Below are 10274 nucleotides of genomic sequence, written 5' to 3'. Positions count from 1 at the left end.
CTGCACAGGCTCCAGGCTCCAGGTCCACTTGATACTCTTGCTTATTCACAAATTGTCTGAATCAGCTGGCGACGCCCCCTCAAGTTCTTGGAGGCAGCACCCCCAGGGCGAGTTTCCCTGCCTGGGCAGGGCCACCTGGGCGTCTCGGATCTCTGATTCTGCTGGTTTTGGTGGAGAGACTCATGGCTCCTTTGAGAATCTGAGTCATGGGGGTGCCACACCCTCCGTGCCTGGTGCCACTGACTCCACTACTTGGGGCCCTCGGGAATGGCGCTCCGCAGGGTGTGCTCAGGAACCACCCCCCCACTCCCCCACGCTATAGCTGTCGGTGTCTCTCTTGCAGCTCCAGCTCCAAAAGTCCCAGTACCTGCAGCTGGGCCCAAGCCGTGGCCAGTACTATGGCGGGTCCCTGCCCAACGTGAACCAGATTGGGAGCGGCACCGTGGATCTGCCCTTCCAGGTGAGCCCCCATTCCTCTCCCCCACCACCTCCCACCTGGAGTGTGTTGCAGTCTGGGCCCTGGCCACAGAGCAAGAGAGCGTGCATGACAGCCTGTGAACAGCTGGGGTCACCAGACAATTGCCGCCACCCACCTGGCCCCCGCCTACTCCTTCCCCTGGGATGGCCTGGCCAGGCCTCACCCGGATCCCCCCTGCCCATCCCCTGTCAGCAGAGCCCGCAGCGAGGCCGAGGTCTGGCTGTGAGTGTTTCGGCAGCCGCTACACCTGTTGGCCGGCTGTGCGGCAGCGGGAACCGCTCAGGGCCTCTGGGGCTTGGCTCCGTCCCGCTTCACTAATCCGCAAGCCCAGCAATTCTCAGAAGGAGGCCCCTCAGCCTGACCCCACTTGTCTGCAAACGTTTTCTGGCAGAGACCCACACAGCACGGCTCCCGCAGGCCGCATAGCTGCCGCGCACGTCCTTATCATAAATAAGAACAGATAAGGTACGCCGCCTGCCCAGTGCAGGGCCGGCCTCTTCTCCAAGGCCATGTCCCTCGACCCTGGTCTGCAGGTGGAGGAAAGTGGGGGCACGGTGGGCCCAGGAGCTGGGCCGATAGCTGGGCCCCCCCCGCCCTCTCCAGCACGATGTCTGGACTCTGCAGGGACAGGTCCACCGAACAACCACGTACTTGTCCCGTTGCTGGGACAGAGCCCCAGAAACAGCCACGTCCGTTAGCATGTTGACAGGCCAGGTGGAGCTGGGTCGGTCCCACGGGGAGCTCAGTCCCCACCCACCCCGCAGTCATTCCCCAGCTTGTACTCCTCCCACACTGCTGCTGGGATGTGGCAGGGCACCAGCCCAGGGTCCCGCAGGCTGGCTTGGGGTCCGGCTGGCTCAGCTCTGAATCCCCAGGGCCTCTTGGAGCACGGCCCTCCTCGGATGGCCTCCACATCAGAGCAGATAGATGGCATGGGGCTGTCACGCTGATCTTGACGTGCTCCAAAAGCCTCGCCTCTTTGTCAGGGCCCTTTCTAGTTTGGGTTTTCTCCTCTCCTCCCTGGCTCCCCTCTTCCTCTGTTTCCCCATCCCCTCCTCCATCAAGGACTGTGTCTCTCTGGGCATCCCCAAGCTTGGCCCTGCCTGAGGCCACTGTAGAGCCCCCGAGGGCCGAGGGTGCATGGGGGCCTGTTGGGCTTCCCACCGGGGGGCCAGGCGAGGCAGGAGTGTCTCAAAGTCTTGGTTCTTTGCATTTTCAGCCCAGCGGATATCTGGGGGAGGCTCTGGCAGCGGCTCCTGTCTCTCTGGTAAATGAGCCCCTGGGCTGAGGCCTCGGCATCCCCAGCACGTGTGCGGGCGCTGGGTATTCCTGTGCGGCCGCCCCCGTGGCCCAGCGGGAGGTGTCCCGTCTGCCAAACGGAAGCAGATTCGCTCTGCACCCCCTTGTCTGGGGAAGTGCATATGGTTGCGTCGAGAGACCCCTTCCCCGGGGGATCCTAGCATGCGTGCCAACGCTGCATGGTTCGTTCCTGTGACACATGCACACACGCGTGTGCGCGGATCCTAACTCGGCCTGGCGAGCTGGGCTGTGGCTGGGCCCGAGCTTCTCTGTGCCTCTGGCTCTGCTTCAGCCGCCTTGGTTTCCCCTCTGGGCTTCCAGGCATCTCTGGGAGGAGATGAACGGCCCCTGTCCTCTGGTGTCTGTGCCTGGACAGTGAGGTTCCTACCCTCCCTCGGTCACTGCCACCTCCCGGGCCCACAGCCTTTTGGAGGCAGAAGCACAGAAAGACCCAAGCTGGCAGCGTCCTTGCTGGGTCAGAGAAAGATGGGGTCCCCGGACGCCAGGGGTCCCGGACACCAGGGAGAGCAGTCAGCCCTGAATGCTAGCCGAGGTTTTCGGACAGGTGGAGAAGAGCAGTGAGCCAGCCAGTGGCAGTCTTCCGGAGGAAATTGCTTTTTGCCTGGCTGCCCAGAGAAGACAGAGGGCCCGAGGGCCAGATGGCCAGGTAGGAGGCTGGTAGCTGCATCCAGAGCTAGCTAAGGCTGCCAGTCTCGCCGCAGTCAGATGGTGAGGGGCCCATGGCACCAGGGCTGGCGGAGAGCAGGCTCCTGGGGTCCTCAGGAGCATGGAGCCAGGAGCGGGAGCCGGGCGTGACCGGGGGCCTCATGCCAGCCCCAGGTGCTGGAAGGGGGCCCCGTCCGGCCAAGCTGTGGGCCAGGGCTCCGGAAAGTGCCTGCACTCGGCTGCCGGTGGTGCTGGGACAAGGCCGTGGGGGAGAGTGCGTGGGGGCCGAGTCTCAATCAGGACCAGCCCCAGGCTCCACGAGGAGCCTCCAGGGAGCCAGCACTTGGCCAGGTGGGCCCCTGACGTCCTGGGCTGGAAGCCCTGGGGCTGTCTCTTGGCAGGCCCCTCCAGGGATGACGTAGGTGGGGAGAGGAGGCCGGCCAGGCCCGGAGAGAGAGGGCGGAGGCCTGTCTGCACCTGGCGAGGCTGGGAGGGGGTGCTCGGGCCGTCTGCACCCCTGGCACCCTGGCCGGCTCCGGGCCCCGAGCTTGCGCCGCTCTGCCTGGCCCGTGCATGCCAGCTGCACTGCACGCCTGCCGCCCCGGCACCTGGAACCCCAGCTCGCCGCCACCCCTACAGTGCTCGGAGGCTGGGGGCAGGGGCCGAGGAGGAAAGGAAGCCTGTCTGGAGTAGCCAAGGGTGTCTCCAGAACTGGGCAGGGGGGTTGTAGAGGGACCCTGAGGTCAGATCCTGGGGGCAGAGCTGGGGTCAGATCTTGGACCACAGCTGGTAACTGTGGTTTGGGTTCCTCTCTCTTTTTTTTCCGTCTCTTCCTCTCCTCCCTCCCCACGCCCAGACACCCTTCCAGTCCTCAGGCCTGGACACCAGCCGAACTACCCGGCACCATGGGCTAGTGGACAGAGTGTACCGGGAGCGTGGCCGTCTTGGCTCCCCACATCGCCGGCCCCTGTCAGTGGACAAACATGGAAGGCAGATATCCTTTTCCCAGAGGATGGGGGGAGGGCGGGGACCACTTCATCCAGCTGATGGACCTGCCTGCTGCCAGCTCTGTGATAGAATCAGGGCCGCTCCAGTCCTCCAGGGCTACTGGGCTCCACCAAGGTGGGGGGGGGGGGGGGCGGTGCCATTGCATGGCAACCCTGGAAGACTTCCTGGAGGAGGCAGTGCAAGCTGAGGAGCCTTTAGCCAGGCGGGGGCTAGGGGGGCACAGGGAACAGTGACACAGAGTAGGCCACTGGAGCACACAGCCTGAGATGAGAGTTGGGAGGGTACGCTCAGATGCCTGACTGGGCAGTGGGGCCCAGGAAGGCTGTGAGCAGGGCACCCACACGTCAGGGCCATGGTGGTGGACCCCTCTGGGGGCCATATGGAGCCAAGGCAGTGGGGCCGAGGGGGATCTGAGCCAGACACAGACAGCTCAGAGGGAGGCTTGATCTGAAGACAAAAAATTTGCCTTTGCACCTCTGCCACGCAGAGAGGTTGTGAGGAATGCCCCCCCGCCACTGACTTGGCTGCCCCTTGGTACTTAACCAGCCAGGCTCCCCCACCAGTAGGGTCTGAGTGGCTGCTCCTGGGAACCCTGGCTCTCTAGAACAGAGAAGCCTGTTCTTTCCTGGTTCTCGTTTCCATGGGCTGTGGGAGCCTGAGCAACTGGGCGCCAGACCAAGCCCTCGGGCCCTGGGAGTCACCCCGTCAGCCCAAAGTTAAGAGTCAAGACCGGGGTCAGCTGAACTAGACTCCCTGCAGCCCCCCCTACGGGCCCCCGTTTCATGGCTGAGGCCCCTCTTGGAAGGGGTGCAGCCTGCACGTGTGCTTGCAGGGGGTGAGTGCTGAGTGCTAGGTGGATGGGGCTGCACCCTGGGGGCTGCTCGCAGCCAGGCAGGAAAGGCCCCCGCCCCGAGGCCCCAGCTGTTTGCCGGCTCCCAGCAGCCTGGCTACTCGGGCTGGCCAGCGCAGGGTTCTTGGGGCTCAGGGTAGGGCCTCAGCCGACAGCACCATCCCCTTAACTCATACTCACGCGGACAGCTGCCCATATGGCACCGTGTACCTCTCGCCACCTGCGGACACCAGCTGGAGAAGGTCAGTGACCCAGAGCCAACCCCCAGCCCTCTCATTGGAAACAAAACTATACTTTCATCGTGGCCGTGCTTGGAAAACCAATACGCAGTCACTTAAAAATGACAAAATTTAGAAGCATCCAGAAGTTTCTAGAAATCAGCTCTATCCCTGTAAACAATGAGGTCACAGTTTTGGGGTCTTCCAGGGATTTTTTTTTTCCCCTCTATTTATGACTTTTTTTTCCTTTTCTTTTTTAAACAAAGTTGGGATTGTAGTGAATATTCAGTGTTGTCACTTGCTTTATTTAATGCTCTATTATGATTATTTCCCACATTCCTGAAAAGCCATAGAAAATTTGTTTGGAAAAGTTTGTATATTTATTACTAAAAGATTAGGAAAATACATAAATGCATCTAGAAGATGAAAAAAAAAGTCCATAAAGCCATCATCTAGGAAGATCTAAGATAACAATAATAATATAGTTAATATAAATACCTACAATAACACAGGTGATGGTTGCACACCATTGTGAATGTACTTAATGACAAAGAAGTGTATACTTAAAAATGGTTAAAAAGGTAAATTTTATATTTATTTTAGCACACATAACACAAAAAAACATATGTAGGTTATTTCAGTAAACTAAGACCCAAAGTAAGCAAGCTGTTAAAAAAAAAACACAGCACAAAATATATCATTCAATTAGGGACTTCCGTAATTAGGGACTTCCCTGGTGGCGCAGTGGTTGAGAATCTGTCTGCCAACGCAGGGGACACGGGTTTGATCCCTGGTCCGGGGAGATCCCACGTGCCGCGGAGCATCTAAGCCCGCGAGCCACAACTATTGAGCCTGCGCTCTAGAGCCCGTCAGTCACAGCTACTGAGCCTGCATGCCACAACTACTGAAGCCCGTGTGCCTAGAGCCCAAGCTCTGCAACAAGAGAAGCCACCGCAGTGAGAAGCCCACGCACCGCAATGAAGAGTAGCCCCCGCTCGCTGCAACTAGAGAAAGCCTGCACGCAGCAACTAAGACCCAACAACGAAGACCCAATGCAGCCATCAATCAATCAATCAATCAATCAATCGTAATTAAATGCCCATCGAGCACGTGTTCATATGCCAGGTCTTATTTCAACCATCACATACGTTAACTGATGTAAGACGCGCAGAGCTCTGTGGAGTTGGTGCTGTTATCCTCCCCATTTTAGGCATAAGAAAGTGCGCAGAGAGGTCAGAACACTTGCTCAGGGGCAGAGAGCTGGTGGGGAGCCAGGATCCCCCTGGCTCCTCACAGCTCAGCTGGCCCCAGTGTCAGAGACAGCCCGGTCCTCCGTAACCTGCTGTTGTCCTTGAACCAAGTTTCCTCCACGTCACTCTCAGTGTCCGGGACATCCCCGCTGGGGGTGTGTGGCTCTTTCCCCAAATAGGCTGTGCAGCTGGACCTGCCCTTTGCGTGTCTGCCCAGCTCCCCGTGGCTGCCCCTGGTTTCCTAGGCAGCTGAGGGGTTTTTCTGGGGACCCTCCCTCCAGGCACCTGCAGCTGGGGGCAGATTGTGTTACTGGGGCAGAGAGTGGAGCCTCTCCCAGACTCCTGGGAGCACTGGGTTGGTTGGAGCAAGACCCCCCCTTGGCCATTGGTCACCAGTAGGGGACTCCATGATGGGTTCATACTCCCGAGGCTGGGCCACTGTGGGACTGTCAGGCCCTCTCTCTTCAGGGTTTCAACAGGAAAGCACTACCTTTTCCCTAAAACCGCGAAGGCCATCGAAGGAGCAGGGATGGGCAGGGGCTAGTTAGGAACGAAGGGATGGCTCTGCTGCAGCCTTTGCAGATGAAAACCACAATCACTGTTGTGGTTCTTCAGGGTTTTTGCTCAGGTATGCAGCTCACAAAAATGACCCATGACTGCCACCCTGTTCCATCGGGTGGGTCCCAGATAGAGTGGGGCCAGGACTGTCCCTTCGTCCTCTTTGGGGCCAAGGCTCACTGTCTCTCTCCTCTCCCCAGGACCAATTCTGACTCTGCCCTGCACCAGAGCACAATGACGCCCACCCAGCCAGAGCCTTTTACGGGTGGGTCCCAGGACGCGCACCAGAAAAAAGGTATCAACAGGGCCCATGGGTGTCTTTCCTGGGGTCAGGCAAGTCCAGTGGGTGACCGCTATTCTCCCAGAGGTCACAAATATGTAGGTGGACAGACCTGAGAAGGAAGACTCAGCAGGTGCTGTGGGACAAGGGGAGGGGTTCAGGGAAACTTTGAGATGGCGCTGTTTGAGTTGGATTTTGAGGAGTGTGTAGGAGTTTTCTAGGCAGAGAAAACAGTCCCTGCAAACTCAGATTGGCTTCTGATTATGGATTCAGGGTATGGCCATGCAGTCTGGGGGCCTTGCAGATTCTTTCAAATGTTGGGAGCAGCAAGCTCGGGGAAAAGGGGCATTTATCAGCTCATGACCAACAGTCGGAGCTAGATGTTCAGCTTCAGGTACCATTTGATCCAGGGCTTCACACTGGATCATTTCCCGGCTCTGATGCTCAGAACCTCTTGGTCCACAGGGTCTGTCCTGGCAACAGTGGGTGGAAAAGAGCCACCCTAAATGTTCCCTAACTCTTGTCCAGAGCCTCCTTTCCAACTGGGTCATGCACACACCCCTGCAGCTGGGGCAGATCTGTGCCCAGGCCTCAGTTCCTCCTTGGAGCCAGGTATGGAGGCAGCATCCCTGGGACCTTCCAGGAAGGTACATGGCATCTTAAAAACTGGGGCAGTGTCACCCAGAGAGGGGAGTGTGACGCTGTGAGGCCAGCCCTAGAAACCCATGTGGGCCTGATCTGCTCCAAGACACTGAAACCAGACAGTTAATCATTTACACTGCAGGTCCAAACGTTTACCACTTTTTTGATAGCATTTCACTGTGCGAGTATGTAAACATACCAGGGAGATTTTGCTGATAGAAGAAGGATGGTCAACCAGAACTTCACCCCTTGGTGGGCAGGGGCTCTCCTCATGTGATCTTTCCAGCTCATTGGGCATCAAACGCGAGATTGCAGAAGGGAATGTCTCCGTAATAAAAGCGAGGATTCCAAATGCCTAGGGGTGACGAGAATGGACCTGGCACTTCCCTCCTGTTCCTGACGCTGGGGGCAATTCAGAGGGCGCTGTTTATCCTGAGGGAGGTCCTCCAGGAACTTGGGGCTTTGGGGGTGGGTGAGTGGGCTTCGCCCTCCCCAGGGACTCTTTGTGACCGTGGAAGGACCCCTGGCAGCTCAGAGTCCAGTTGGCCTTGGCGGGGGTGGGGGGTGGGAGGGGTGGGACACATCACCTCTCCCTGTTTCTCGAGGAGGGGCCCAGGCAGTAACGAAGTCTGGTGTTAGCCTGGCTGTTCTCCCATCCCCCAGTCCAGGTTTCTAGAAGGAGGAATTAACCTCCTCCTTCTAACTATGTTCGTAGTGGTGCTATTGCAGGTGAAAAACTGAACCTCCAACAGGCATCAAGAAATTGGATCTCATAAAGTGTTTAATGTCACCTTAACTGAAAGTTTTAAGGAAAGGGGCCTTCAGGCACAGCTGGTTCCAGGGCCTTGAACGATGCCCATCCAGTCCCTCAGACCTTCTCTCTCCTCCGTTCCTCCTCTGGGACTGGTTGGCATTGCAGCTAACTCACGGAGCCGTAGCTACCATGGTTGGATCGACCTCAGACTACGTTGAGCTACGTGGCTTGGTGCCAAAAGCCCAGGAGGGTCCCGGCCTCTGGGTGCTGACAGCCCAGAGGCGGAGGCAGGTGTCCACAGGGCTGTAGGTGGGGTGCACTGGGTGAGGCGACCAGTCATGGGAGATGGGGAGAGATTCTTGGCTGCTCTCTGCAGCCCGAGGCCTGAGTGGGTCCTGTGAGAGGCAGAGTCGACACACGTCCTTAGCTCCAGAGCTTTCATTTTCATTTCTTTTTAAGTCACAGGTTCTCTGACTTTTTTTTTTTAACTTTTCTTTTTCTTTCTTTCTTTTTTTTTTTTTTTTTTTTTAACCAAACTCTTTTTTACTTTAGTACAATCCCCAGAAGTTACTGTTGGGGCAATTACATTCATGTCACGGTCGTGACTCTATGTCAGGGAGGTGCCCTCCTGGTGCCACCACACAGCTGCAAAGATTCCTTTTCTGCTTCTCCTTCTTCTCCAACCCCACCCCACCCTAGTCTTACTATTAACGGTCCCTGGAATGGAGGAGACCACATCAGAGATGGACAAGAACCTTTCCAAGCAAGCATGGGACACCAAGAAGGTAAGAGCCCTAAGGGTTTTCGGAAGTGGTTTTCCTTCTTGATCTTTTTTTTTTTTTTTTTTTTTTAGCACAACCCACGTGAAGATGGTGGAATAGCACATTGGGGGAGCGTCGCCTTCCCTGAAGTGTGAACCTCATTCAATTTTTTTTTGTTTTTGGCTGTGCTGCACAGCATGCGGGATCTTAGTTCCCCAGCCGGGGATTGAACCTGGGCCCTTGGCAGTGAGTGCTCGGAGTCCTAACCACTGGACCACCAGGGAATTGCCTAAACCTCATTCAGTTTTGACCAGTCGCATAAGCCTTGAATACTAATTACACTGGTGAAAACCATGTAAAGAATTAAAATCTATGTTCCCTTTGGCAGCATGTGTACTAAAATTGGAACAGTGCAGGGAAGATTAACATGGCCCCTGTACAAAGATGATGTGCAGATTCACACAGTATTCCATATTTTTATGTGTAGTGATGGATGTTAACTATTAACTAGACTTATTGTGGTGATCACTGCAGTATATACAAATATCGGATTATTATGTTGTACACCTGAAACTAGTATAATATTATATGCCAGTTATACCTCAATGAAAAAAGAAAGAAAGAAATTGAAGCCGGGGAAGTTAAGTGATTTGCCCAAGGCTGTGAAGATACTTAGGGTTTAGAACGTATACCTCCTATTTTTAGCCTGTGATCGTTCTACTAACCCACAGTATTGGGTAATTATCATCGTTTATCGTCATTCTTTTTTTTTTTTTTTTTTTTTTTTTTTCTGTTGCACCGCACAGCACACGGGATCTTAGTTCCCCAACCAGGGATTGAAATTGTGTCCCCTGCAGTAGAAGCACGGAATCCTAACCGCTGGACCTCCGGGGAATTCCCTGTCGTCATTCTTAAACATAAACTTCCATTCACTTGCACAATAATTGCAGCTTTTATTAGAGTAGAGTCTGATTGGAATTCCCAATTGAATTGGGATTTCTGTGTTATTTCCAGGTCCAGAAAACAGATTTCTCAAGTTCAACCTACAAAAATGTCTAGTGATAAGATAGAATTCATGCCATGAATACGGATTTCAACTAATTTGAATAGAACAAAAATGCATTTAACACTAAAGCGATTTTGAATGTTTTTTTAAAAAAAAATTGAAACCCATTGCTGGTCAAGTTGCAGTGAAGGGGCAGCAACGCGAATTGCTCATCCTTGTCAGGAACTCGGAGGGAGATGATGAACCAGCAAACAGCACTATGTTCCTCAAAGGCATGTGTTCAGAACGTTTGAAATCAACAGGAAACAACCTGAATGTTCGACAGTAGGGGATTTATAAGGAAATTGTTCTCAGTCCCTCGTGTGGAAAGCTCTGTGTGTATGAGTTGGGATCTTTGAAGGAATTTTAAAGGCATGAGAGACTTGTGATGAAACTGGTATGTGGGGGCTTCCCTGGTGGCGCAGTGGTTGAGAGTCCGCCTGCCGATGCAGGGGACGCGGGTTC

The 10274-nt window shown here is 55.3% G+C and overlaps 1 protein-coding gene and 1 non-coding gene across 2 annotated transcripts in view; both read left to right on the top strand.

The window, feature by feature from the left end:
- The first annotated feature begins 267 nt into the window (after positions 1-267).
- The window catches only part of CRTC1 (CREB regulated transcription coactivator 1), a 29054-nt gene continuing 19047 nt past the window's right edge, over positions 268-10274 (top strand). The window contains exons 1-6 of the mRNA XM_028495155.2: positions 268-282; positions 344-460; positions 3300-3437; positions 4482-4543; positions 6528-6622; positions 8703-8788. Coding sequence (XP_028350956.1) covers positions 268-282; positions 344-460; positions 3300-3437; positions 4482-4543; positions 6528-6622; positions 8703-8788 — 513 coding nt within the window. The remainder of the gene's footprint in view (positions 283-343; positions 461-3299; positions 3438-4481; positions 4544-6527; positions 6623-8702; positions 8789-10274) is intronic.
- LOC112067662 (U6 spliceosomal RNA) lies at positions 9137-9243 on the top strand. The gene has a single exon (XR_002893399.1). It is a non-coding gene; the product is annotated as a U6 spliceosomal RNA (small nuclear RNA).

This window comes from Physeter macrocephalus, chromosome 2, assembly GCF_002837175.3.
Source record: "Physeter macrocephalus isolate SW-GA chromosome 2, ASM283717v5, whole genome shotgun sequence".
Classification (NCBI taxonomy): domain Eukaryota; kingdom Metazoa; phylum Chordata; class Mammalia; order Artiodactyla; family Physeteridae; genus Physeter; species Physeter macrocephalus.
This window is presented reverse-complemented; position numbering and strand designations above follow the sequence as displayed.